General features: G+C 40.1%; 3 protein-coding genes across 5 annotated transcripts; all 3 read right to left on the reverse strand.

Annotated features, from left to right (window-relative positions):
- Window positions 1-358: 358 nt before the first annotated feature.
- Window positions 359-11,464, reverse strand: rbm10 (RNA binding motif protein 10). 2 transcript variants are annotated; one of them, XM_011477160.4, is made up of 23 exons: window positions 11,321-11,464; window positions 10,832-10,895; window positions 10,213-10,750; window positions 9,977-10,135; window positions 9,814-9,883; window positions 8,407-8,480; window positions 7,566-7,652; window positions 7,421-7,481; window positions 7,180-7,338; window positions 6,543-6,703; window positions 4,456-4,553; window positions 4,278-4,365; window positions 3,978-4,149; window positions 3,772-3,875; window positions 3,622-3,703; window positions 2,437-2,528; window positions 2,178-2,357; window positions 1,799-1,990; window positions 1,637-1,693; window positions 1,302-1,493; window positions 1,077-1,124; window positions 940-983; window positions 359-847 (listed from the first exon to the last, which is right to left on the reverse strand). In XM_011477160.4, the coding sequence occupies exons 2-23, from the start codon at window positions 10,846-10,848 to the stop codon at window positions 757-759; spliced, it is 2,766 nt and encodes a 921-aa protein (XP_011475462.2). In that variant the 5' UTR covers window positions 10,849-10,895; window positions 11,321-11,464; the 3' UTR covers window positions 359-756. The 2 variants fall into 2 exon arrangements, with proteins under 2 accessions (XP_011475462.2, XP_078806717.1); XM_078950591.1 differs by having other exon boundaries at window positions 10,832-10,890; window positions 11,321-11,451.
- Window positions 11,465-11,939: 475 nt separating this feature from the next.
- Window positions 11,940-20,372, reverse strand: LOC101158607 (transforming protein RhoA). The gene is made up of 5 exons (XM_023956640.2): window positions 20,239-20,372; window positions 18,528-18,685; window positions 14,011-14,131; window positions 13,796-13,926; window positions 11,940-13,716 (listed from the first exon to the last, which is right to left on the reverse strand). Exons 2-5 carry the CDS (start codon window positions 18,681-18,683, stop codon window positions 13,543-13,545), a joined length of 582 nt encoding a protein of 193 aa, XP_023812408.1. The 5' UTR covers window positions 18,684-18,685; window positions 20,239-20,372; the 3' UTR covers window positions 11,940-13,542.
- Window positions 20,373-21,454: 1,082 nt separating this feature from the next.
- On the reverse strand, window positions 21,455-26,847 carry usp21 (ubiquitin specific peptidase 21). Of its 2 annotated transcripts, XM_004070734.5 has the most exons (12): window positions 26,695-26,847; window positions 25,316-25,696; window positions 24,868-24,924; window positions 24,671-24,788; window positions 24,465-24,579; window positions 24,272-24,391; window positions 24,117-24,181; window positions 23,835-24,022; window positions 23,298-23,376; window positions 23,086-23,193; window positions 22,166-22,280; window positions 21,455-22,029 (listed from the first exon to the last, which is right to left on the reverse strand). In XM_004070734.5, exons 2-12 carry the CDS (start codon window positions 25,469-25,471, stop codon window positions 21,936-21,938), a joined length of 1,215 nt encoding a protein of 404 aa, XP_004070782.1. In that variant the 5' UTR covers window positions 25,472-25,696; window positions 26,695-26,847; the 3' UTR covers window positions 21,455-21,935. The 2 variants fall into 2 exon arrangements, with proteins under 2 accessions (XP_004070782.1, XP_020560359.1); XM_020704700.3 differs by having other exon boundaries at window positions 24,117-24,391.
- Between the last annotated feature and the right edge of the window lie 14 nt (window positions 26,848-26,861).

Genomic DNA, 26,861 nt, shown 5'->3' on the forward strand with positions numbered 1-26,861 from the left:
TAATGACAAAAATTGTGAAATACTAGTAAACAAAAGTAGACGTTGGTCAAAATGTAACATTTTTTTTAATCTATTTTACACTTGCAGTATTTAATTTTTTGTAAGTGAAATTAAAAAGTTAGTTTAGCAACTGCGACTACCAAAAATATGAAATAAAAAAAGTATGTTCATATGTAACCAAAAAAAGAAAACATTGTTTGTAGAAAGCGACTTTTGCAGATACTCAACTTCTGCAAAAGAACGTTTTTTTTTCTGCACAACCAATTAAGTAAGTGATCATATTAAAAAAAAAAAAAAAAAAAAACAACAACACAGACACACAAAAGTGTTTCCGTAAAAACTTCTGAAATATACACAGTTTATGCTGGGACCCATCATTTATTAAATGACAGCATATTCTTAAAAAACAAATAAAACTATATGGTACAGTGACTGAAAATTCTCATTTCATGACATTTAGACCTGTGTAGAACTTTCCTTTTTCTGAAAGTAAGTGATTCTGAATTCACATGTTTAATTCACACAAACTGAAGCAAGAGGAAATCCTAAATCACACAAAAAACAAGCAAAAAGGTGCAATTTGTGCAATATCTTGACATGTACTGCTACAGGATCAGTCCAAAGAGGTGCTATGTTCTTCAGACTCTAGTATCGTCAGACCAAAATATATTTTTCTCTGTCTATGTAATGGGGAAGAGTGAAGTGTTTTGCAGGTGAGCTTGTCCTTTCTGGATCAGGAAATTTACATGTGAGAGGTCACTCTATTTCTGTATTATGCAGTAGAAGACTTCTTTTCACTCCTCCTTGCAACATTCGTGCTCCAAGACTAATGCCGGTGATGCCTTCACTATACAGACAAGGAAAGGATATAAAAAATTAGGCAACACACCTTAAAAAAGTTACATTATTTGTATTAAGTATTGAGCATCACTGACTTACAGAGGGTTAAACTTTCGCTTCCTAGAATCTGGAGGTTCAAGTCTCTGCAATGTCAAAACACAAGTAGAAACTGCATAAAACCACTCAATATTGAATGCATGTATTGTTGTACAATCCATGCACATGAACTGACCAACCTCTCTGCTTACAGCATCCAATTGTTTTTTTCTCTGCTCCAAATTTTGCTGTAAACAAAGATACAGACGCAGGACAAAATGTTCAAACGTGAAAATAAAGATTTTGGTCAATTTCTTTTTCTCATTTAGTACACGAAGACACGTGTAACAGACCAACGCTTTTTGTTGACTGTCTAAAATCTTTTGTTTCACATCTTTATTGGCATTAAAATGGAATAAACGTACCTTATGCAGTTCTGAGAGCTGCTGATGCCTTATGAGCGCCTCTTTGCTTGGAAACTGCCTCCTACATAGCAGACAGGCAAGTTTAACCCAGTCTGTCATTTTTCCCTCCTTATCTTCTTTATCTCCTTCTTCTTCGCTGTCAGTTTCTGCGCTGTAGGCTGGGACCAGGCCGTGCTGTTGAGGAGGCGATTGCTACACAAAGAGTCAAAATCAAGACTTTACGATGATGATGAAGTGCAAAGCAAATACATTGAATCTCTTAACTGTAAAAAACAAAATGACGTTATAAAAAGTATGATTAAACACTAGCAAATATTCTACATCATTGCTCTTACTTCTGTGCTTTGTCGCAGTTGGTCCAGAAAACTTTGAGGCCTTTCTGACAGTGCCCCCTGTAGGACAAAAAAGAAAATGTAAATAACCATCCAGTCTTAAGTCCAAATGCATTGTGACAGACATATCCCCTTAAGCCAAGTGTGTACGTTGGCCTCGTGCACCTTTTTCTCTAGTACAGCGTATCCTGCATCTGCACTTGCAGACTCCCTCTGATCATCCAAGCGACTGTGGCCTGGAGCCCGAGTGTATCCAGGTGGGAGAGAAGTGGACCCAACGGCAGACGAAGAACCAGATCGCATGTTCTCCTTTTGTCTATTGAGGCTTTTGGCCCAGCGTTCCATATCTTTTGCAATCTAAAAATGCAGACCACAAATACGTCAAAATCTTCTAAGATGTGTACGTCAGTTTGTATGTGATCTTATTGACGATATCATAAATAGATCGTTAAAAAGTAAAGGGAAGATAGAATATAAAAAGGAGTAAAATCTCCGAGCTAGTTCCATTTCTCCACAGTTGTGACTGGTCTTGAATGTACAGTACCTGTTGAGCAGTTTTGCTCTTTGGCTTTTCTTTCTTTTCCTTGCTTCCAGAGGTGGAAGACTGTGACTCTGCAGAAGCTGCATTCTCATTTTCAGTGTTTGACTGGTTAGCAGCAAGAACGTAGGTGTGTTTCTCCCCATCCCAGTACATGTACTGCTGAGAGTGGGGGTTGTAGTAGTACTGTCAAGAGAGGAGAGGCGTGCAGTAATGAATGAATGGAAAGGAATGGACATGCAAAATCAGCTACGGCCCAGTCTACCTGAGAATTTGGGTCATAGTAGAGTCCTGTGAATGGGTCATAATAGAAGCCAGAGCTGTCGTCATAATGATATGTAGACACATCTGGCACAGCTGGAATGATAGGCAACATCATGATTAGATAGAAATCCTAAGTCATCAATTGATAAAATAATTTTTTGAAAAAAATCATTTATTTTAAAAGCACTTCAATTGTTTGTTTATTCCTAATCATTACAAAGCTCCGGTGGCCGAAAGGGCTCAGACTACATACAACAGAAGCAACGCAACGGTATTACCTGAAGCACAACAAAATTACCGGCAACACAACGACATAAACCGCAGCAACAACATAGACTGCAGAACAATGGAAACAGAGGATATGAGGACTTTTTTTTTTTCCTACCCGCGGAAAAAAAATAATTCAGTTTCAAACTAATCGGTTCGAATGAGTTTTAGGGCCACCAAAAAAAAAAAAAAAAAGTACAATTACGAGATTTGAAAACAAAAAATTACGAGAAAAAAACTTGTAATTTTACAAGATTAAAGTGGAGGTGAGCATACACAGCAGCAGGTGGACGCCGCGCAGCACGCAGCAGAGCAGACCGAATGAACCCAACTGAACAGGTAAGCTGTTCATTGATAATGTTCCAAATGTTTGGAAGCTCATGTGCTTGATTTACGATTTATTAATGTTTTATTAATTGATGGGTGGTTTGCAGGGTCTCTACAGCCCATTGAAGGCGTCTGTGTCCCTGCAGATGTTCACCTGAATCCTTTCTTCCTCCACCAAAGACAAGATCTTTACGTTTGTGTGACGATTCTGTCTGAGGAAGAGGAGCACTTTTTTTGGGGGCATTTTCAACGTTCTAATGCTAATATAACAGACTATTTTCATTCATCTTTGTTGCTTTATGTTGAAACGGGACATTTCATCTGGAGGAGGGGGCATCTGTAACACTGTTTACTTCCGCATTGGTGTTGGGATGACAGGTTCATGACGTAATGAGACAGATGAACTTCAGGTTATTTGAATGAAAAGGAGAATATTTTCTCTTTTTCCGGTTTATGCTGTTGCTGCGGTTAATGTTGTTGTGTTGCGGGTAATGCCGTTGCGTTGTTTCTTTTGTGTGTAGTGTGAGCCCTGTCGGCCACCGTACAAAGCAGTTCAACTACCCAGAAGAACACTTGATGCATGAAGTCTTACGGTATTGCTTGAGTTCATGCTCTGTGCCCGGGGTGGCGGGTTGACTAGGAGTGGCTGGCTGCGGTTTTCCCACGATCTCAACCTGAAAAGAAGCAGGGTTCTTGTAAACAGGCCATTGGATATCGGCAGAAAGTATGAAAATCAAAGCACCTGTGTGATCAGCGCGGTGGCAGCTGGGGTGGACACGGTCGGTTTGTAAGGAAGAGTGTGCTGCGCAGCTGCTGGCCCAGATTTCACTGCCGCAGAGATGACAGCTTGAGGTGAACAGGAACACACATTTTAATACCAACGCAAAACTTCTAAAAACTCTGAATATGTTCACATTTAACCCGGGACTAGTCCTCAGGTGTACGCACCAGTCAACGGTGGTACGGTACTTGACAGGCTGGCAGCTCTTGCGTCTGCCTGGGACTTAAAAGTCGTGCCATCGAGTCCGGCGTACTCTTTCGCATCATGACTGTATGTTATTGCTGCCCCCTGCTGATATACAGCTGCATCTACATTTCCACCCAGTCCTTGTTGAATATTCTGGAAAATAATTCAATTCAAAACTACCGTATTTATCTAACAGGAAATGTGAGGAACAAACTAATAATAAGAGAAAAATGTTAGTTTACATGCATTTACTCTCCATTTTAGGAATCAGCAGCAGTTACCTGTGAGACAGCCCACTGTGCCGCAGCTATGGCCGTGCTGGCCACTGTCGCAGCGCTCACTCTGCTACCATCCGCCACAAACACATCACTAGTGTGAACAACAGACACAAAGACAAAATAAGGGATTTGGTGAAACGTGAAGTGTTCTGACTGCAGACAAATTTGGCTGGTGTCTTACCGTTTGGAACCTTTGGCAAACTCCACTACAATAGTCTTTCCTTCAATAGACAGAGGGGGTTGGAGCGCCTGCAGAATCTGAAGCAGCTGAGATGCTTCCTATTGCCAGAACACAGATCTTTGGGTTAATTATGAGTACATTCAGGAAAAACAAGGGAAACAAATATTTTTTTCTGTCACTCCATTCAAAAACTCTATTTTTATAGATGTTTTATTTTTTCACATGGATCGAAACAAATTCAAGGTTTTTTCTCTTTGTAATTTTGATGCTTATAACTTGCAGGTCTACCCTTGAACACTGTGAAAAAATTGAATGTTGAAAACTTATAGGCTGTGTCCAAATTCCCACCCTAAATCTTAACTACTAAAAAACTATATAATGCGGGGCTATCTAGTGCCCTGGATTTTAAAAGACATTTGGACACCATGCTCACTACTATTTTTTTTTAACAGTAAATATGACCATCGATTTCAGAAAGCAGAAATCTCATTGATATGAGCGTTTCGGACGACTGTGTTCTGAAGATAAAAAGGTTTATATTTTATTTAAAAATTACATTTGAATACATTTACTTTGCAAAATATGTTCAAATGCAATGCATTGGGGTCTATATTCGCCAATCTAGTGAGCATCAATGCACACTGGTTTTTCGCAGAGACTTCTGGGAAATTTCTAGGGCACTCAATTTTGAAATTCGGACAGCACAACAAAATGGCGACTGCACTATCTAGTCAGTAGGGAAGGAATTTGGTCAGAGCCGTAGTGTCCCACTAAATCATTGATTTTAACTGAAAACACCTGCAATGGTTTCCTCTGGTAATGGTAGATGCTTGTGGATCTATGAGGCCATGAAATCATGAATAAGAAGGCTGACTAGTCAAATGTCCAGAAGAAAGTGACTGACAGGTCAGTGCTGTATTCAATACTATCAACAGAAAACTGCGAGAAAGTCGACAGTGTGGCAGAAATAGGGAGAACTGCAGCTTTGAGAAGATTGTCAAGCAAAATTCCTTCCAGAATTTGTTGGAGCATCATAAGGAATGAACTAATGCAGGATACGCTGCAATATGGAGCTGTAACTTCCCCTGACATAGATAGCAAATGTCGCATTTCCCTCACGTTAAATCCCTCCTGAACCAAAATTACCATCAGAAATGAACAAATTAACATCATGGACAAAGGAGGAAAAGAACTGGACTGTTGCTTAATGGTTCCATTTCTTTTCAAATAAAAGTACATTTCTTCATTTCATTTAGAAATTGAGGTTCCAGAGTCTGGAGGAAGAGGGCAGAGGCTCAGAGTCCACATTGTTAGAAGTCCAGTGTGAAGTTCCCACAGTCATCGATGCTTTGTTGTCTGCTGGTTTTGGTCCACTGGCTTTCCTGAAGTCAATCCAGACATCTTCCTGGAAACTCTGAAGCCCTGCATGCTGCCTTCTGACAAACTCTATAGAACTGCTTTATTTACAAGCAGGACTTTGGACCAGTCCACACTGTCAAAGGTACCAAACGCTGCTTTAATGACCATAAATGGTCTTACTGTGCTTGATTTGCCAGCTAACTCGCCTGACCCGAGCTCTCTAGAAAATCCATTGGGTGTTGTCAGGAAAAAGATGAGACACCAGACCCAGCAATGCAGAAGACCTGACGGTAGCTGTCAAAGCAACCATTACATTTATCCAGGCTAATGCCCTCCGTGTCCCAGCGCACGAGGCAGAAATTCATGCAACAGGAAGACTGATCAAGTTCAGAGAAAGCAGAATGGTTTTCAGAAACCTAACATTTGGCTTGAAAACCTTTTTCTTTTTAAATAGTCAGATGTGATTTTCTAATTTCTTAAATGTTTGGTTTTCCTCATCTATAAGCCAAAATCACCAAAATTACAAAAACACCTATGCTTTAAATATATAGTACATATTTTATGAAAGATATTCCTATTTTTTTACTTAAACAATTTGAGTTGTATCTAAATAATCTAATTTTGTTTTAGAAATATATCTATCTCTTTACGACAAAGACAATTTATACTTTGTGAATTCCTATTATTAAAATTGGTCTGGTAGTGTGTGCGTACGTTTGGATTCTTACCACTATGGTGGAAAGCTGCAGAAAGGCAAAGCCCCTGTTGAGGTGTGTGTGCTTGTCCTTTATTAGGCGAATGTTGGAAGGAGTGAGAGTGGCAAAGGGGGCCAAAGCAGCCAGAATGCTTTCCAGTGAGGTATGCGGTCCAAGATTTCTAAGTATGAGTGCTGTTGGAAAACATATTTAGAAATTAACAAATACATAGACGGAAAAATTCTATTGACTTCTATTCATTGCATGATGTTTTCCATTGTTCAAGGCTTCAAGCATTAAAAAGGTATATTTTATACATAAAAACTCAAAAATATGCCATGGTATCATTAGAATAGGACTAGCCGGTACTTAGTGGTTCACCGTGGAATGGCAACATATCTTGATATGAATTTTAAACCAAAACTATGGGATAAGACTTATGATTTCAGATCTCAGATGCCAAATTCTTAGCTAAAACGTGCAAAACAAGCTGGATGTCGCTGAACAGCAGTTTTGCAACTTCCTTGTTTTGTTTTATTCATTTTTCCAGAATTTATAGTGGAATACCACCACAAAAAAGTACTACGTACTCGCTATAAATACATGTAAAATCATATTTAAGGTCTAGCAAGGCGATTCAGTCATTATTAGGGGGACAAAAGAGCCTTACTGTCATTGGCAACATCGGTTTGCTGTATCGCCTGCCCTGGGGTCACACTAACACCAGATGAGTGATAAGGAACTGGGAGGGGCAATAACCCTTGCCCCCCCTCCTTTTGAAGGCCAGCAGGCAGATCCCTCTGCATCTGTGGCAGCTTCAACTCAGCCTCTGCAAAAAGACCACCGCTTCTGTGTTAGCAATACAAAAGAAACATATTTTGGGTATTTATAGTCACCCCACTCCTTCTTACCCGATTTAGGTACACTGCATTTGAAGCACTTCTCCCTCCTTTTGAAGTTTTGCACACCACACTGTGAAGACAGTTACTGTTAGGAGATTTTGACCTGGAATAGAACTTCACATATAGACCAGACTGGATCCTTTAGGTGATGCACCTTGTTGCAGAGCCAGTCCTCATTGGCACGCGGTTTGGGGTTGCTGTAGTGCATCGACACTTTGTGTCCCAGAATCGACAGCGTTCCCTGAAGGAACAAGAGGGAGAGGGAAAAAAAAGAAAGAACAAAGAATAACTATCAGAGATAACTGGATCACAAAAGTCACAGGAGAGATGAGAGAAAAGGACAAAGACAGAGAGAGAGAGAGAACAGCTGGAGATGGAAAGAAAGATAACACCAGAGAATTGAAACCTTCAGCTTTAGGAAAATTCGGACGGACTGAGATGGTGTGTGTGTGTTGTTGTTTTAGTGGGCGTCCATTTTTTGTTCATTTGCATCAACCCTCCCCCCTTAAGGGGAAACCATCAAAGTTTTCCACACATCCCAAGCAAATGTCGGTTCCTTTCATCCCCTCAAAGAAACAATGGGTTTGTTTTAAAGGGCCAAAAGAAAATGTCATCAACAAAAAAAGTTAAGCATGGTGTAATTTCTGATGAAACACAGAGGTTGTGACACACTTTCCCAGAAGTGGGGCTGTAAACTTGGGACACAGATTGAGACAAATCCATTGGGAAGATTGATCCTTCTCGTAAAAGAGCAGGTCATACTGGAGATTGATGATCAAATGTGTGTCTACCAGGGTTCACTGAGGCTTTACACCTCCACCTTGGACAAACTGACTGCAGCATGAAGTCTGTTTGCTGTATATTTGCAGGAAAAAAAAAAAAAGATCTTACCTACCTCAAGCACAAATATGTTTTGTGCTGTACGTCCCATTACCCTATGCATCCCAACTGAGTGAATCTATATGTGTATTTGTGTCTGTGTAGGGGAGAGTGACCTGATTGGTCTCCATCCAGCTGGTGGCCTCCTGTATGAGATTAAACTCGACGAAGGCGAATCCTCGGCTCTGACCTGGACACCACCCAGCGCCATGGCAACCGAACAACAACAACATAACAACAACGCAGTGTTGGGGTTAGTGCTTCATGTACAGAGGAGAGAGAGGCCCTGTATCAGCACTAGAAGAACTTCATTGCATCTCCTTTCCTTCTTCAGCTAGCCGGCATGGGTGAGAGGATGCAATGTCAACGTCTCAACAGAGTCAAGGAAAGCGGAAGAGAGGAAGAACCCTACGGGCCCTTCCGTTTGAGCTCTTGAATTGAATAACGAAGCACCCAAGCACAAACGTATGCACAGCCACACACACATACAAAAAAAAAGCATACAACCATTGATAGGATTGTAGTTTGGGAACTGAACTTTTGTCATTGTAAATAAGAAAATATCCACTCCATTAGCTTCGTTTGGTGAATAGAAATACACAATGTAACCAGAGATTTTTAGCTCTCAACAATCTGTATGCTCTGCACTTAACACTTGAAGATCTAACCAAAATTACAGATTTAAAGTAAAAAACGTAATACAAGACAGAGAAGGGCAGCATAATGTTGAGATGTTTAAGGGTGAAAATACACATCTGGCAGAAAACAAGGCGTTTGACAAACTGATCGCAAAGAGAAGACCCGTGAAAAAATGACCTTGCTAAAGATGACGCACAGAAAACACAAATCTTTTTTGTTTTTTCCTAAAGGACACAAAGATGCTTCTATAGCTAAGCAACCGCTGATGCCTGTAAGCCCTGTCACTTTTAAAAACCCTTTTTCTGAAAATGTCCATTCAATTTAAACACTAGTGTGTTTCAACACAACCCCCTGCTCCAGATCAATGAAGCAGATTCACAAGAGTAAAGAAACTTTATAAAAGAAAGAATAGAGGGTAGAATTACTTGGTACCTTAGCTAAGAATAAACTGTTATAAGTATTAAAAATCAATGGTGACAATATAGGGAATAAAACTACAAGTGAACAAACGTGTTGCAGTAACAGCAAAAGTGAAATTTGATAAGAATTGAATTCACAGACAACTGATATAACTGATACAAAGACTCGCCGTTAAACATCTTCAACTTTAAAGTGTCCTTTTTGTAACTATAACTCCACATTTTAAGCTAAATGTTAAATATTTGTGGTTGTTATAAGTTTAGTTACTCAAAGTCAAGCATCATGAAAAACAGTCCCACAAACAGGAAGGAAATGGACGTTTAAACATCTCTTAAAGACAAAACAAAGCCCTTTTAAAGATCACAGAAATGGCTAAAGCTCCTAGTGGATGAGACCAATAAGAGAGCAGACGAGGTGAGGTACGACTAAGGCAAAACCTAAAAACATAGTGGACAGGATCTCACCTGAAGATTTGTTTCTCATTAGGCGCACCTCTCTTGGCTGGACCCCTTGTTCCAAAAGTTGAGCTCGAATCTGTAATTAGAGAAATAAAAAATGAATATTTTGTTTCAACTACATCCCGGCAAGGTCCATAAATCATCCCATTAGTGGTCTGTCTGAACATACTTCACTGGCAGTGGCAGTGGGTGGCAGCATTCGAAGCATGATGATGTTGCTTGGCCTCTGGTTCTGGTCCAAATCTACACGGTAGTCCTGATCCCTTGGATCAAACTCTTCAATGTCTGGGCCAGAGTTTCCTTGCTCTTCTATCCTCACGGGGAACGTCTGTATAAACCAAGCAGAAATTAACAACTAATGAAGTTTTCTTTTTTCTTCTGAGAAATGTGTAGGAAGTCACTCACTCTCCTCTTTGCTCCTCCACTTGAGAACCTGTCCTCTTCTCTCTGTCTACCCATTCCAAACTCCACCGATTCAGAGTGGGGAGCAGCATGATGCCAGCCCCCCTCCCGAAGTCCTAAATGTGAGGCACCGCTGTGAGGAAAACCTCTTCCACATCTTCCCCGACCTCTTTCCTGCAGACCAATTTGGAAGTGGTCAAACTCCTGCCTTGATCCGTCAACCTCTCTTTGCAGAATGGGCTCTGGAAACTCAGAGTGTGGCTGGGAGCAAGGGGACCACAGGAGACCTTTCCCCTCATGGCTCGGCTCCCCTCTGCCACCCCTTCTGTGGTGAAAGCCCGGTCGACTTTGGGGGAAACCCGGAGAGATGTCACGGACGCTTAGTGGCTGCTCGCCGCTGCTGTAGAAACTCTCTCCATCCATTCCAATGTCATGTTCTGCTTCCTCCTCCTCTTGTCCACAATCACGGTAGTCCACGTCCTGGAAGTTGTGATCATTGGGAAAGTTGCCATAACGACCGATGCGATCGCCTCTCCCACCTCTGCAGAGCATACAAAACAGATAAAAGCCCAGTGTAAGAAGAAAACACAGAGGGAAGGGTAAACATTTTAGGTTTACTCACCTCCGCTCATATTCCATGCTGACCAAGATTCTCTGCTCCAACTATTTTGTCTTTTGTCTCTGCACTTTTGGATGGGAAAGTTAGGAGAAAATTATCAAGTTAAAGAAGAGGACCCAAATATTCTTTCAAGTTCAACCACGCATTAAATATGACGTATAAGGAAACGTCAGTGAGAGTTCAACTACAGAGGCAGACTTCTTCAACTTTCAAACAAGAGATTAAAGTCAAAACAATAAACTGTACAACAAACCAAAAGTAGAAAAGAGCAGCAACGATAAAGAACTAATGAACCTAACTTAAGTAAAGCACGTGCACATCAAATATCAACATCCAACAATGACGTGTAGCGGTCATATCAGTTAGCAGCCAAGCTAACTCTTAGCTGCATGGTTGGCTAGCCACAACGCTGCACACAGCTGTCAGCCTTTAATCTAGCAAGCGAGGAAATGTTTTGTTTTTTCTAAAGCAAGGAAAAACACATACAAATACCTCATAAGCAAACTAGCAACACGTCTTTACATGGTAAGCTAAAATCCAGGCAAGAGGGGCGTTTTATTTGCAGTTAACCAAAGTGTAAAATGGCCACACCAAAACATGTCAGAAGGGGCGGGACCAAACTCCAGCCTTAGTCCTGATTGGTGCATGGAAAGCGGAAATATGACTCTAAACGATGATTGGACGAAACGAAGAGGTCACCTACCGGAGTCTTGAATTTTATTACTTTATTCACAAATCCTAACAAGGTGACAGTAAAAGCTCGCGATTCTTATATTTTCTTCAATTATTAATGTAAAATATGGGAATATGAACAATTAAATTATTACTTAGACACATTTCTGATTGAAAACCTTTAAAAAAACACTGGCATGAGAATTTTTAAAGGACTGCAGTTTTCATAAAAAAGCACAAGATAATTCAATGTTACAATTTTATAAATTTGTTATTTTCTTTTTTACCAACCTGTAAAGTGAAAATTTTAAGAAAACAGACTGCAATGGAAACTAACATTTTTTTCTGCATACAATTGCTCCCCATCAGATTAGTCTGTTATTTATGACCCCCCACCTAAAAAAAAAAGGCGACACAAAAACCGTTTTTCTGACAAGGGTTGTAGGAAGTAACGTAATTTAATGCTGAGTGAATGTGGAACATGATGTATGCAATCATTTTTGAGTATAGAACACATAAAAACACAAAACATTAATACAATTAAAGCCCCTGATGCCAGTTTCATTGAAGGAAAAATTATATCGATCTCTTTATGTCACTGCCCCCCACACACACAAAAGAAAGCTCTAACGACCACCTATATACCGTGATCAAACAAGGACAATACAATGATTAGTTTATATTTGAACTGGCACAAGATTGTAACAGCAGGACTAGCTAAAATAATAAAATATGATAGCAAAGAAATGAACCAAAATAGAAAAGTCAAGACATCATGAATCCTTAGAGCTTATACAAAGGTAACTGAACTCTTGTCATTTATAAGGCATTTGTATTTTAAACCTGCTCCAGTAATCCTAATTTGTGGGTCTACAAAGTATTAAAACCCAGTTAATTGAAAATTGAGAACATACACCATCATTCTGGATTTAAAAACAAAAAGACTATAATTTACAGGGGGGGGGGGGGGGGGTACAGGTCAGGATAAGAAGCCAACCTAAAATACAAAGTTAACATCGAATTACAAGGTTCTGTCTGACATACAGCAAGTACATAATGGACAGAAATGACATCTACTGAAGATCTACATGAAAGAATACTTGATTGCATCATATATGTCCTAAAGAATTAACATAAATGAACGTAATATATGCACAATAATAAGGTCCCTAAAACATATTGAATCTGATTGTGCCTCAGGCTATAGTACATCTTCTAGTAAAATGAAGGTTTCTCTGTCACGCTTAAGTAACTGCAAATTCCATTACCCTCCAGAGCCAGGAAATGTGGCCATTGGGGGGGCAACTTTGGCATGGAGACAAAAGGTTACGTCCTTTTCAGGAGTACAGTACATGACACATTTGATAATACAAACAACCCCACAGATATACACACATTCAGGGCTGCATACACACTCTAAATACAGCTCAGTTGGTCAGTATGGGAAAAACAAAAATCATACAATGTAGTAGTTAGCCATGCCCCTGCATAGTGCCTGAGTCCTAAACAAAAGAGTCTAAAGGACAAGGACAGGAAAAGAGCTTTCAGAAGTTCATGGAAAACACATGAAAATGAAACAAAATAACTTATCAGAGGGATGATTTCTTGATTTTTAACTAACTTTTCTTGACCCCTGCTTTCAAGGCACTAAATGTAGGCATTGCTGTGTAAGAACCCACTTAAACATAACTCAAACCTGTGACATCTTTGACTTTTTTTATTTCTTTCTCATGCTTTCATTGTCTTTGGGACAATTAAAAAAAAAGCATTTTATTTTCTGTCTCTACTCCCTCATGTCAGAAAAATGAACCTCACCTCATTAAACACTCTTCTAAAATCAGATCTCTTTTTGATAATTGTCAGGCGAATAGCATAGAGCTTACTCCTTATAACCAAGAAGCAAAATGCAGAAGCTTGTGGACTCATTTCCAATTTGATTTGATTCAAAGACTATACACACACTCCCAGCTTCCCACCTCAAAAATCAATAGAAGCAGCCTGCTTCATCTGTGCTTAACAACAGCTCCCTCTTTACCAGGAGCCTATAACAGGATGCAGGCAGCCTTCTTTCTGTTTCGCTTAGCCTGCAGGGCTGCTCGTGTTGCCATCTCAAAAACTTCCCTCACCCCATCTTTGGTTTTGGCGGAACACTCCTGGTAGCCGTAGGCACTGATGCGGTTTGCCATTTCTCTTCCATCTTCAAATTTAACCGGCTCCTGGAGGGCAGATGAAGAGGAAGTTAGAGGCTTAACTGTTTTGCTAACAAGTGCATTTTAGGGAATATGTGAAATAAACCTGTTTCATTTTGGCGAGCTCTCGTCGGGCGTGCTCATCGTGGCGCAGATCTTTTTTGTTGCCCACCAGGATGATGGGAACATTGGGACAAAAATGTTTCACTTCAGGAGTCCACTTTTCGGGAATATTCTCTGCAGCGAGTAGAAGAGGAGAAGCCATGATAAACAACAGATTTCCAATGTGCAACTCAATGACAATTTAAGTGTTGCTCTTACCTAAACTGTCAGGACTGTCCACAGAGAAACACATTAGGATAACGTCAGTGTCTGGGTAGGACAGAGGCCTCAGTCGGTCATAGTCTTCTTGACCTGCTGTATCCCAAAGTGCCAGTTCAACCTAAGAAGATATATAAAAAAAAATTAGAAAATGACGGCCTTTTAAGAGTGACTTTTATTCTTCTTCTTTCTCTTTCGGCTTTTCCCATCAGGGGTCGCCACAGCGAATCATCCTTTTCCACCTCACTCTATCATGAACATCTTCTACCCTAACATTAGCCAACTTCATGTCCTCTGTCAAGACATCCATGTATCTCCTCTTTGGCCGTCCTCTTGCCCTCCTGCCAGGCAGCTCCATCTCCAACATCCTTCTACCAATATATCCACTATCCCTCCTCTGAACATGTCCAAACCATCTCAGTCTGGCTTCTCTGACTTTGTCGCTAACACAGGCAACATGAGCCGTCCCTCTGATGTACTCGTTCCTTATCCTGTCTAACCTGGTCACTCCTAAGGAGAACCTCAACATCTTCATCTCCGCTACCTCCATCTCAGCCTCTTGTCTCTGTCTCACTGCTACCGTCTCTAACCCATAGAGCAGAGCTGGTCTCACCACTGTCTTGTACACCTTTCCCTTGAGTCTTGCTGACACTCTTCTGTCACACAACACTCCTGACACTTTCCTCCACCCGCTCCAACCTGCCTGCACTCGCCTCTTCACCTCTTTTCCACAATCCCCATCACACTGAACTGTTGACCCCAAGTACTTAAACTCCTGCACCTTCTTCACCTCAGCCCCCTGTAACCTAACGCTTCTACCTTGATCCCTCTCGTTCAGACACATGTATTCTGTCTTACTACGACTGACCTTCATGCCTCTTCTTTCCAGAGCAAACCTCCACCTCTCTAGCTGTTCCTCCACCTGCTCTCTACTCTCACTGCAAATTACGATGTCATCCGCAAACATCATTGTCCAGGGAGATTCCTGTCTTACCTCGTCTGTCAGCCTGTCCATCAGCATAGCAAACAAAAAAGGACTCAAAGCTGATCCTTGGTGTAGTCCCACTTCCACCTTGAACTCCTCTGTCTGACCTACAGCACATCTCACCACCGTCATACTTCTCTCATACATGTCCTGAACTACTCTGACATACTTCTCTGCCACTCCAGACGACCTCATACAGTACCACAGCTCCTCCCTCGGCACCCTGTCATACGCCTTCTCTAAATCTACGAACACACAATGCAGCTCCTTCTGACCTTCTCTGTACTTTTCCATCAACATTCTCAAAGCAAAAATGGCATCAGTGGTGCTCTTACGGGGCATGAAACCATACTGCTGCTCACAAATCTCCACCTCTTTCCTAAGCCTGGCTTCCACTACTCTTTCCCACAGCTTCATTGTGTGGCTCATCAACTTTATTCCTCTATAGTTGCTGCAGTTCTGCATGTCACCCTTGTTCTTAAAGATCGGAACCAGAACGCTTCTCCTCCATTCCTCAGGCATCTTCTCACTCTCTAGAATCCTATTGAAAAAACTCGTTAGAAATTCCACTGCTGTCTCTCCTAAGCACTTCCATACCTCCACAGGTACGTCATCAGGACCAACGGCCTTTCCGCTCTTCATCCTTTTCAGAGCCTCCTAACCTCATCCTTTCCAATCTCTGCTACTTCCTGCTCCACAACAACCACATCTTCCTCCCTTCTTTCCCTGTCATTTTCCTCGTTCATCAGCTCCTCAAAATACTCCTTCCATCTTTTCTGTACACTCTCCTGGGTTGTTAGCACCTTTCCGTCTCTGTCCTTAATCACCCTTATCTGTTGCACGTCCTTCCCATCTCTGTCTCTCTGTCTGGCTAGCCTGTACAAGTCCTTCTCTCCTTCCTTTGTGTCTAACCTGTCATATAGCTCATCGTAAGCTTTCTGTTTGGCCTTTGCCACCTCTCTCTTCACTCTACGCTGCGCTTCCTTGTACTCCTGTCTACCTTCCTCAGTCCTTTCTACATCCCACTTCCTTTTAGCCAACCTCTTCCTCTGGACGCATTCCTGTACTTCCTCATTCCACCACCAAGTCTCTTTACCGTCTTTCCTCTTTCCAGATGACACACCTAGCACCTTCCTACCTGTTTCCCTGATAATCTCTGCTGTAGTTTCCCAGTCCTCTGGAAGCTCATCCTGACCACCCAGGACCTGCCTCAACTTCTGCCTAAATTCCTCACAAGTTTCTTCATTCTGTAGCTTCCACCACTTGGTCTTCTTTTCTGTTTTCCCTCTCTTCTTCTTCCTGACCTCCAGAGTCATCTTACACACCACCATGCGGTGCTGTCTGGCTACACTCTCTCCTACCACCACTTTGCAGTCATTAACCTCTCTCAAATGACCTCGTCTACATAGGATGTAGTCCACCTGAGTACTCCTACCTCCACTTCTGTATGTCACTCTATGTTCCTCTCTCTTCTGGAAGTAAGTGTTGACTACAGCCATTTCCATCCTCTTCGCAAAGTCCACCACCATCTGTCCCTCCAGATTCCTTTCCTTCACACCAAACCTGCCCATCACCTCCCCATCACCTCTGTTGCCCTCACCAACATGCCCATTAAAGTCTGCTCCAATAACAACTCTCTCTCCTCTGGGGATACCCTCTATGACCTCATCCAACTCACTCCAGAATCTCTCCTTCACTTCTAACTCACAGCCAACCTGTGGCGCATACCCACTGACTACATTCACCATCACCCCTTCAATTTCTAACTTTAGGCTCATCATCCTGTCTGAGACTCTTTTCACCTCTAGAACACTGTTTACAAACTCCCCCTTCAGAATCACACCTACCCCGTTTCTCTTCCTATCAACACCATGATAGAACAGTTTGTTTCCTCCTCCAATACTACGTGCCTTGCTGCCCTTCCACCTTGTCTCCTGCACACACAGTACATCTACCTTCCTTCTCTCCATCATGTCTGCCAGCTCTCTGCCTTTCCCTGTCATTGTGCCAACGTTAAGAGTCCCTATTCTCAAACCTATGTTCCTGCCTTTTCCCTTCTCTCTCTGGCCACGGACCCTTCTGCCTCCCCTCTTTCTTCGACCAACAGTAGTCAAATTTCCACCGACACCCTGTAGGTTAACAGCATCGGTGGCGGTCGTTGTTAACCCGGGCCTCGACCGATCCGGTATGTCAAAAGTGTTGTGGATGATTCGCATGGTTATTTTGGCAATTTTTACGCCGGATGCCCTTCCTGACGCAACCCTCTCTATTTATCCGGGCTTGGGACCGGCACAGAGGCAACTGGCTTGCAACCCCTGTGGCTAGATTTGTGACTTTTATTTTACTTTTACTTTTATGTGACTTTTATTACTTCATCACTTTAAAAAAAGGCAAATCAGAAAAACATGTTGTGGATTTTATTTATAATCATTAAAAAAGGTTTAACATACCTTCTGATTACAGTTTTCAATATGTATTATGCACATTAAACTTTATGATTTGTTTAAATGAAGCTTTACACACACGTATTCTAATCTTCTGCTGCACAGCAGTATCTAGTTGGTGTGCAGCAGACGATACTCAAGTTGGGAATTGATTTTACATGTATAAATAGATTTTAAAAAAGAACCAACCTTTTATGTTTAAGTTAAATAGTACAAGGAGAAACAGGACAATGGTGCTCCAAAGTCATAATGATAAAAAATATCGTGTTTGACTTGACTTTCTTGCTTTTTTAATCCGAGTAAATAAGCTCCAGATTAGGCCTGCACAATAAATCGCAAATGTATCGTTATCGGGATGTCAAGCTTTGCAATATGCATATCCCAAAAGTCGGCGAAAATTGCAATAAATGGTTACCTTAAATTTGCCAAAACAATCTTATGGCAGCTTGAAGTATTTAGCGAATCAAATAAATCCATTTATCCATTTGACCAGTCGGATGGACCCCTTTATATCATTAACCAGTCGGATGGACGCCTTTTATGCTAGATGCTCGTCTCCTATGTAGACAAGGGTCATTTGACTCTTATTTAAATTAAACAGTTGCAGTGAAATGGAAAAGATGTTTTTGATTGTTTTGCTATTTGGTCGTTTATCGTTAGTTATATATTGTCACCGCTATATTGATCAGTAATATGGGAAATTGCAAGTTTTCCTCATACCGAGCAGCCCTACTGCAGATGGAGGATCTTATTCGACAAAGGATATGTTTTATTTTTGAAAAGGAATATTTATGTGCTTCTGTCAAAAGTGAAAGAAGTTAAAATGGGTATTTATTTAAAAAAAATATATAACACTGTTATATATCAGTTGTTTAAATTATTTAAAGGCTTTATTTCATAAATAAATTGATTAAGGGCCACAAAAAGATTATTTTTTCCTAATGGTAAAGGGGTTTGTGGTGCATTTTGTTGAGTTTTGGTCAGTAAACAATTGGACCACTAGGCTCTTTTACTGTTAAAGGTTGCAGACTAAACAGAAACACAACTGATTGTTGTTGTTGTTATTATTATTATTTGGTATCTCTCACCTGTCTTCCATCCACCTCGATGTCTGCGACATAGTTCTCGAACACAGTGGGCACGTAGACTTCTGGAAATTGATCCTTGCTGAAAACAATGAGCAAACAAGTCTTCCCACAAGCACCATCCCCGACGATCACCAACTTCTTCCTGATTGCAGACATCCCTGGAAAAAGACAACATAACCTCAAGTCTCCAGACAGTCAGGTTTACTTTCAGATGATGCTGCCCATATTATTATTATGGCAACAGCCTTTGCTGCCTGAATTTCATTGTAGCCTTTAACACATCATTAATCTACGACGGAGTATTAGGGCCACCAAAAAAAAAAATTTAGAGCCACCAAAAAAAAAAAAGTAAAATTACGAGATTTTATCTCGTAAATTTAGGAGATAAAAACTCGTAAATTTAGGAGAAAAAAACTCGTAATTTTAGGAGATTACAGTGGAAGTTAGCATGCAGAGCAGCAGGTGAACGCCGTGCAGCCGCAGAGAAGACCGAGTAAACTTTGTTGAACAGGTGAGCTGAATGTTTATTGATAACGTTACAAATGTCTGGAAGGTCATTTGTTTGATTTACGATTCATTAAAGTTTTATTTATTGATGGTTGGTTTGCAGGATCTCTGCAGCCCGATGAAGCCGTCGTCGGTGTCCCTGCAGCTGTTCGCTTGAATCCTTTCTTCCTCCACCAAAGACAAGACTCTACGTCTGTGTGACGCTTCCGTCACACAAAAGGAGGAGCACTTTTTTTGGCATTTTCAACGTTCCAAAGCTAATATAAAACACTATTTTCATTCCTCTTTATTGTTTTATGCTGAAACGGGACATTTCATCTGCAGGAGGGGGCGTTTGTAACACTGTTTACTTCCGCATTGGTGTTGGGATGACAGGTTCATGACGTAATGAGACAAATGAACTTCAGGATATGTGAATGAAAAGGAGAATAAAGGCTGCAGCGATCATCTGCACCCAAACGTGTCTCTGAGCTCCTTATTTTACATATTAAACTCCGCTTTACTGACACTGAACCCCGGAAAGACTGCTACACGGAAAATAATCTGATTTTGAGTCGCCAAAAGGTTCAGAATCTCTTTGTTTTAAACCTATAATAATCCGGAAATGAAGCTTCACAAAAGGCTCCACATACTTCATCTTCAAGCTAGGTTCCGATAAACGGACAACTTCGGTGTTTTTTCCTTAATCTACGACTTTTTTCTCGTAAATTTATGAGATTTTAAGTCGTAAATTTATGAGATAAAAAGTCGTAAATTTACGAGTTTTTATCTCCTAAATTTACGAGATAAAATCTCGTAATTTTTTTTTTTTTTTTTTTTGATGGCTCTAATTTTTTTTTTTGGTGGCCCTAATACTCCGTCGTATTAATCCAACATAAGTTAAAACATGGAGACTACTATGCCGGGTTTTGGTCCGAGGCATTGATTGACATATGTCGGAGGTGAAACCCGTACAGCCTCATTTTCCCGTGTTTCGTTCCCACTCCTTGTGGGAGGCTGTACACTGCAGCTCGGGCCTGTCAAACCGGTAGGGGGGGTGTTGGCTAGCACAAAAGCTAACAGTTTCCATGTTTCACAACAGTGCCAAACAATGTATTTCTTTTTAAAATCATATACGCAGCATTCATCCCACAATCGTCAAGACTTTTTAGACAAACAAAGACCGACCGCTAGGTTTATAAGTTCTTAGTTTGCATTAAATTACCCGTTTCTCTGTCCGCCTTTCTCTCTTCCTGACCGACAGGACAATCTCCGCCCACCACGTTCACGCATGTGCAATCTCCTTCGTTTGTCAACACGCAGCGGCCAATGACTACGTAGAGGCACGTAGACAGCACGTGCCCACCATTTAAAAATGAAATGTTCGCGCGGAATAGAAGTTTTAAAACTAAATCAAGTTTAGCTAAACATTCTGTATGTGCATGCACATGCCCGAAAGAACTTTGGTCAGCTTGAGGATAACTTTATTTGTGAGCTCCAAGTTCTTGTTTGGTTCCACCTGCTGTAGTTTTTTTTTTAACGTTTATTTAAATTGGGAAAAGGCTAATACTACCGATCATAAATGCTGTTTTAATAATCAAATAGTTTCATTTAAACTGTTAAATCAAATTTATTCAGTTAACATAAAATAATTAAAATAAATACATGTTTTTTTTGTTGTTGTTTTTTTTTTGCTAAGAAGACACATTTTCATTTATTTGATAACTTTGCACACTAAGACATTTTGGTCTGTTTTGGAAGAATTTCTAATCACAAAATTGAATATAGATATCCAAATTAATATTTTTGATGTCATGTTATACTTTGAATTCCAGATTGAATAACATCTTTTTTTGTTCATATTAAATTACACAGTCACAAGTCTAAATGGTCCAATTCACAACCTTGGTTTAACTCATTCCATCTGGATTTCATCTGGGCAATCACATGAAAAAACAATGTAAAATTTTAAGGCTTTAAGAACATTTTATCTTTTAAAGGATCTTAAAAAATAGTTTTTCCATTTTATATTTAATAAAGTAAACCAAAGCTGTGGAGTGTAAATGCAGATTGTTGATCTGCAGGTATTTGTAGTTTTGTCTTTGCCTTTTGTCTTGTGTCTAGTTCTTTTTGAATTGCTATAAAGAAATTAAAAACACTTCTGATTTGGTCACGTGTCACTTTTCTTTTCATTTAATAGATTTGGAGACTAAAAAAATGTTTGTTTAGACTGGACTCTACGGTTTTCTTCCAAAAATCCAATAAGGGCAATTAAAAGATTATTTGATGTACTATGATCAATAGAAGTAAACATATGACACTTCTGGAAGTGCATTTAGATTATTTTAATTTGATCCAATCTACCAGATTTAGTGGAGAAGTTGGAATATCACAACTCTGATTGTGGGACTTATCAAACACAAAACATAAACAATAAAAAGTACATAAAAAAGAAAATAGCATTTTATTATTTGACTGCTGAAAGATTGTCATACATTAAAAAAAACATCACAAAGAAGTTTCATTTGAATCCTTTGCATCCAGTCATCCATCAAATGCATCCAGTCAAAACTTTTTTTTTCCAGCCCCTTTTTTTTTTAACATGAATTAGAAAGTAAAACACAGGCTCTATTGCCTGAGCATAACATTACTCTCTCCAGCCTGAGATCTATAGGGTAACTCCTTTGGCTACAGTTTTAACCGTCTCACTGAGCGGGTTCAAAAGCATTGTCAAAATTCAGTCCCACTTTAAGCGAGCATAGCTTCTCTTATATAATGTTCCCTGTGGTGAGATGGTGTTTCGTTAAGATTAAGAAGTTTCTTGTTTTTTTTCTGTTTTGCAGCTTCGAATTTGTTTCTGTGGACACTAAATCCAAGGTTGCTCTGATTGGCTGCCTGCCTGAGCCAGCAGCAGGTCTTGTTTCATTTTGTGGTGGTAGAGGTTTTCTTGCTGCGCTGGTAAAACAGTACATAGGCTTGATTGGTCTGAAGCTGGTTCTCTGAAAGTGCAGTCACACTGTAAGAAGGGGTAAATGTATAGACTCATTAGAAGATGTCACTGGCCTCTGTATACAAAGCTGTATCTGCATGAACAATACATTTTGTGACATGCAGTGCAATATTTGTTGATTGGTATAAATTGAGAAACTCACCTGCAATCATTGTAGAAACACCAGCCATTTTCATCTAAACAGCAGGCGGTGTAATGGCCCATGTTCACCGTCCCAGCATGATTACATATAGCATACAAATCATACAGAACCGGACCTGTAGAGTCAAATATAGATATGCAATTAAAAAAAACACCAGATAGAACTATTTACATTTGTTTTTTTAGAGCTTAACCGAAGACTCAAGCTCTTTTAGGGCTTCACAATCGGCAAATGCACATGCTACAAGGTCGAGGTAGGGGTTGTGATTTTTAGATGAAAGAAAGTTTTTGGGATTTATTCTAGCAAAAGAAAAATATTTGCCGACCAATTATGCCATTTTATCTTTGCTAAAAATCATGTCACAGGTATATATAGTCTTTTTTAACCCCTTGATCCCTGTAATTATTTCCAGCTATGCAATATATATATATATGAAAATGGTAAATCTTGTTATCTATTCTTTCATAAAAAATACCCTGCTGCTGCTAGCTTACAAGATTTTACATCTACTTCCATAACAATAAATAACTTTAAGCCTTTGAGCAACATTAACTTGATATATTGTTTCCACAATGTCTCATTCTCGTTCTTGTTTTCATTTATTTTAAAAAGTCCTAAGTATCTGAAAAACTACTACAATTCCACTTTGAACTGAAATTTATGTTCTAACAATTTGGTCTAAATAAATAAAAAAGAGATTTAACCATAACGGGTGATTTAAACTGAACAAAGGTAAAAGTTTCATGTAGATGTAAATTCTTAAGTCAAAAGGAACAACTGAAGGGATTTTTTGGACTGAAAGTCAGTTATTTAATGAACATTGAATGGCTTCCAGTAACCACATTTTTGAACCCATAACCCATTTTTAACCCATAATAATTAATCAGAATAACCAGAAAATAAAATCAAGCTTGTGTTACCACAGTCAGCTGGTCCATAAGGTCCAAGGTCCAGGTTAGTGATTGGGAAAGAGACATGCACTGTGCTCTTACTGATGGACCATCGGGATGTTGTGAAGCGATTCAGGTCTGATTCAGATTGTTAAGCGTGATCATCCAGCAGTTTTTATCCTATAAATACTATGTTTCTTTTTCTAGTTCATCTATGTAGGCTCAGTCGTTGCCAAGGATACGAATCACTAGAACCTGAGGGAACCTCTGGATGCTCAGCCGCTTGGTGCACTCCGTATGCCGGTTACATCTCTCACACATCTGGAAGACGTGAGAAAACACAAAGAGCAGAATTTGTTCAACAGATCCGATATGGACTAAATTCTGTAAAATATTATCTGGAAATTTCAACTTTGTTAAAAAATGACTTTATGACATCTAATAGATTCCAGATATGAAGAAAAGTGATTAAAAAGAATTTAGAAGGTGCTTTAATCCAAAGCCAATAGGGACAATGTAGGCTTGAGTATTTTTGTCAAGGACGTAGGTGTTGGTGGAGCATGGCAGTTTACCTTTAAACTAAACTAATTATGAAGAAAAATATATTTCCGTTTGATTTATACAGCCACATGCTTTGCAATGGGCTAGTACTAATTAATTGTTATGTTGCAAAATGATAAAGTCATCAACGTGCATTGAATATAGTTGGAGAAAAAAACTTGCAGCATTGCCAGCAGTATTCTTGAGCCACAAAGCATGTGCGCTCCGTGGTAACTCACTGGGGAATTCTCCTTGTCCAGTTTCTCCTCCTGGGAGAAGAGATCCAAACACTCCCACAGTGTGACCTCCCTTCCAGAGCTCCTCTTTGGGATGGGCAATGACAGATCACAGAACACGTCAAATGTGTTGGAGTAGTGAGAGCAGACCGAGCAATGCAGCGAGCTCCGCAGCTGGCCCGAGAAAAGCTCTGTTCGGAGGATGACACATGTTATTGTCGGTGGCACTCTGTCATCCAGTGAGGATGTCACCGATGAAGCAGTGTGGCTGGTTCTTCTTCTCACCTACTATTATGCTGTCATCTCTCTCCAAGTGCTTTTTCCACATGGCAGCTGCCTCCTCAGCAATCCTATTGGTGGTCAGAAAATGAAGAAACATCGAGGTCAAATTAGAAAGGAAAGGTTTCAAGGATGCATTTTTTAGATTTCTGCTTGCCGACCTGAATCTGGCATATTTCTGCTCAGGCTCCTTCCCTGTTTTTCTTACATTGGGTCTGCGGTTTATTTCAGTGTGCAGCTTGTCTAGTAGGAATCTGAGAAACTCCTGAGCATCCTGTTGACTGGAAGACATAAAAGAGTTGTGTTTTTTTATCTGCTTTTGTGTGTCTTCATAATAGAAACTATAAGTTTTACCTGTATCCACTGAAGTAAGGCACTGCATCTTTGAAAATACTGTAGAACTTGCGAGGATGTACAACAGTGTCTCCATCATTTACATCCCACAGACCTGACAGTACCTTAGAGAAAGCTGATGCAAAATAAAAAGCAAAAAACAACCCGTAATGAGACAAAGTGAAAAAAACAGGACATGGGAGAAGAGGGTAGCAGAGAAATAATACCTTCCATGAGCTTTGCATCCTCTTTGGAGAACTTCTCATGCTTGTAAGACTTTAGGAGGCTGTAGTTCCTCAGAGCACGTGTGTGAGACAGACACTGGACCACAGCATTCAGGAAACACTGAGGAACGATAATGATGAGTTTGTCGACGCTAAAGCAACTCAACACATCAGTATTCGAAAGATTTCTTGACACTCACTGTGTTGCCTATGTTCCTAAGACCGACCCTTCCACTTCCTAAGGCGAGTGGGTCTTTCTGGAAATTGAAAAGCACAATTGGAAATCAGCACCAATTCAATATTTACATTTTTAGTTTTTTTTATATGGGTCCTTGTATTTTCTCCTGTAGTCATGCTGGATGTGACTGTCTGAACCTTGCCCTGTTACAGTGTCTCTAACTTTGACAGGACAGATTTAGCCGTCTTATCTTGTTAGCATTACAAGAGAAGCTAAATTTAGGTCAGTCCTAAGCATTCATCCTATTAGAGAGCCACAGGGAGCGCTGACAGGTGTGTAAACACCTGAGTTGATGTGCACCATTTTAGAACTACCTTCATTTACATTTATGCCTTGAAAATCCAATTAAAGTCACATGAAGAAAAAAACAAGTAACATCTTAAAGGTTGGTTTAAGATGTTAATGGTTACCTCATTGTCAGTAACCAGCAGCAGACCCATCAGCGATGTGTAGAGAACAGACTGGGAGATGTCGGCTGTCTCTCTCTGAAGGCCTTTTTGAGACACGAGGGTTCGACAAAGAGCCTCGCAAGAGCCTTCCACATTGACACCACTGGAACCTGGCATCCTATTGAACCTAAAAACCTCTGAAGGAGCGATCAGAAGGGCTTTCTGAGGAAATGGGAGCCCTTGAGGTTTGCACCTGTGACCAAATGGGGCAAATCTTCTACTTTGCTTGTCATATACTCCAAAAGGTTAGCCGAATTGACAAGTGGAAGTTATCGGCAAAAGAATCAGTCCAACTTTTTAGGTACTTCTCTTCTGGTGCAGGAGAACCATGGAATGACACATCTGCAGACAAAACAAGTGCATCTTTGGATGAGGTTCTATTTGGGCAGATTCTGGTTGTTTACTTTAAATGATGACGTTGCACTTTACACTTCTCAGGGAAAACATTTTTGCATGAAGGAAATCGCTAAATTACGCCCTAGTGGAGGAACGTTTGCTTCAGGAGGCTCTTTACAGTTACATAACAAATATAGTTCATTTTAATTATTCAATTCATATCATAATTAGTGGTTGAGGATATGATTTATAGTTGATATTGTTTCATTTTGAACGATCAGATTCACTGACCTAAAATCGATCCAGGACATCTCTAGCCAAAAGTTCAACCAGTGTGACTCAGAGATACCAGAGTACTGAACAGTGCAGGTGAAGTTTTCCAGATTCCTTGTATTTTCTTACAAGATAATCAAGTGTAAATTAAATATTTGTACAAACAAACAAGTATACAAGAATTATTGCCAAATCCGTTTTTTTCTCATAAAGTTCCACCCACTGTCGTTTCTCCACATCATAATAATACAAACAGGACATTATTAGAACATTCTAGCACACTGTATGGTCACGTCTTTGCTAAATTCAAAGCGTTTCCACACATTCGACTGGAATGATGACTTGATCATTTTTTGCTGGTATCACGTGTGTGTTGTCCACTATGATGCACTTGGTCATTTTATGTTCTAGTCTTCCTCAATCCAAATGGTATTTTTCCATCATCAATCCTTATCGATTTACTTCATTATGAAACAATTTTATAATTATATATATAAAGAACTTTGCCCAGACAGATTCATCTGGTTAGATCATAGGAATATAATTATTACACCCCTAATAACAAAGTTTTCTCAGCTAACCTTCAGGAACGCATCTTCTCATCAAACTCGGTTACGTAAACCACTACAAATGACATGCTGCCAAAGTCAACTCAATGCTATTAAAGGTAAGCTCTTAAAAACCATAAAAGAATGTGAAGTATAAAGGAATTTGCAGAGTTTTGAACTCACCTCCTCTCTCTGTGGACAAACTGTCCCTATCAAACTGTTCCCATCATTTGCTGAGCTGTTAAAAATGCATAAGGAGAGGTCTACTGTTTCACAGTGTCCGTGGGCTAGAACTGAAAGTCTACCTCTCACTCTGTTGCCCTGCCACCAGTGTCAAAAGAGAGAGAGCT

Source organism: Oryzias latipes, chromosome 7, assembly GCF_053564925.1.
Source record: "Oryzias latipes strain Hd-rR chromosome 7, Olatipes_Hd-rR_3.1".
Lineage (NCBI taxonomy): Eukaryota > Metazoa > Chordata > Actinopteri > Beloniformes > Adrianichthyidae > Oryzias > Oryzias latipes.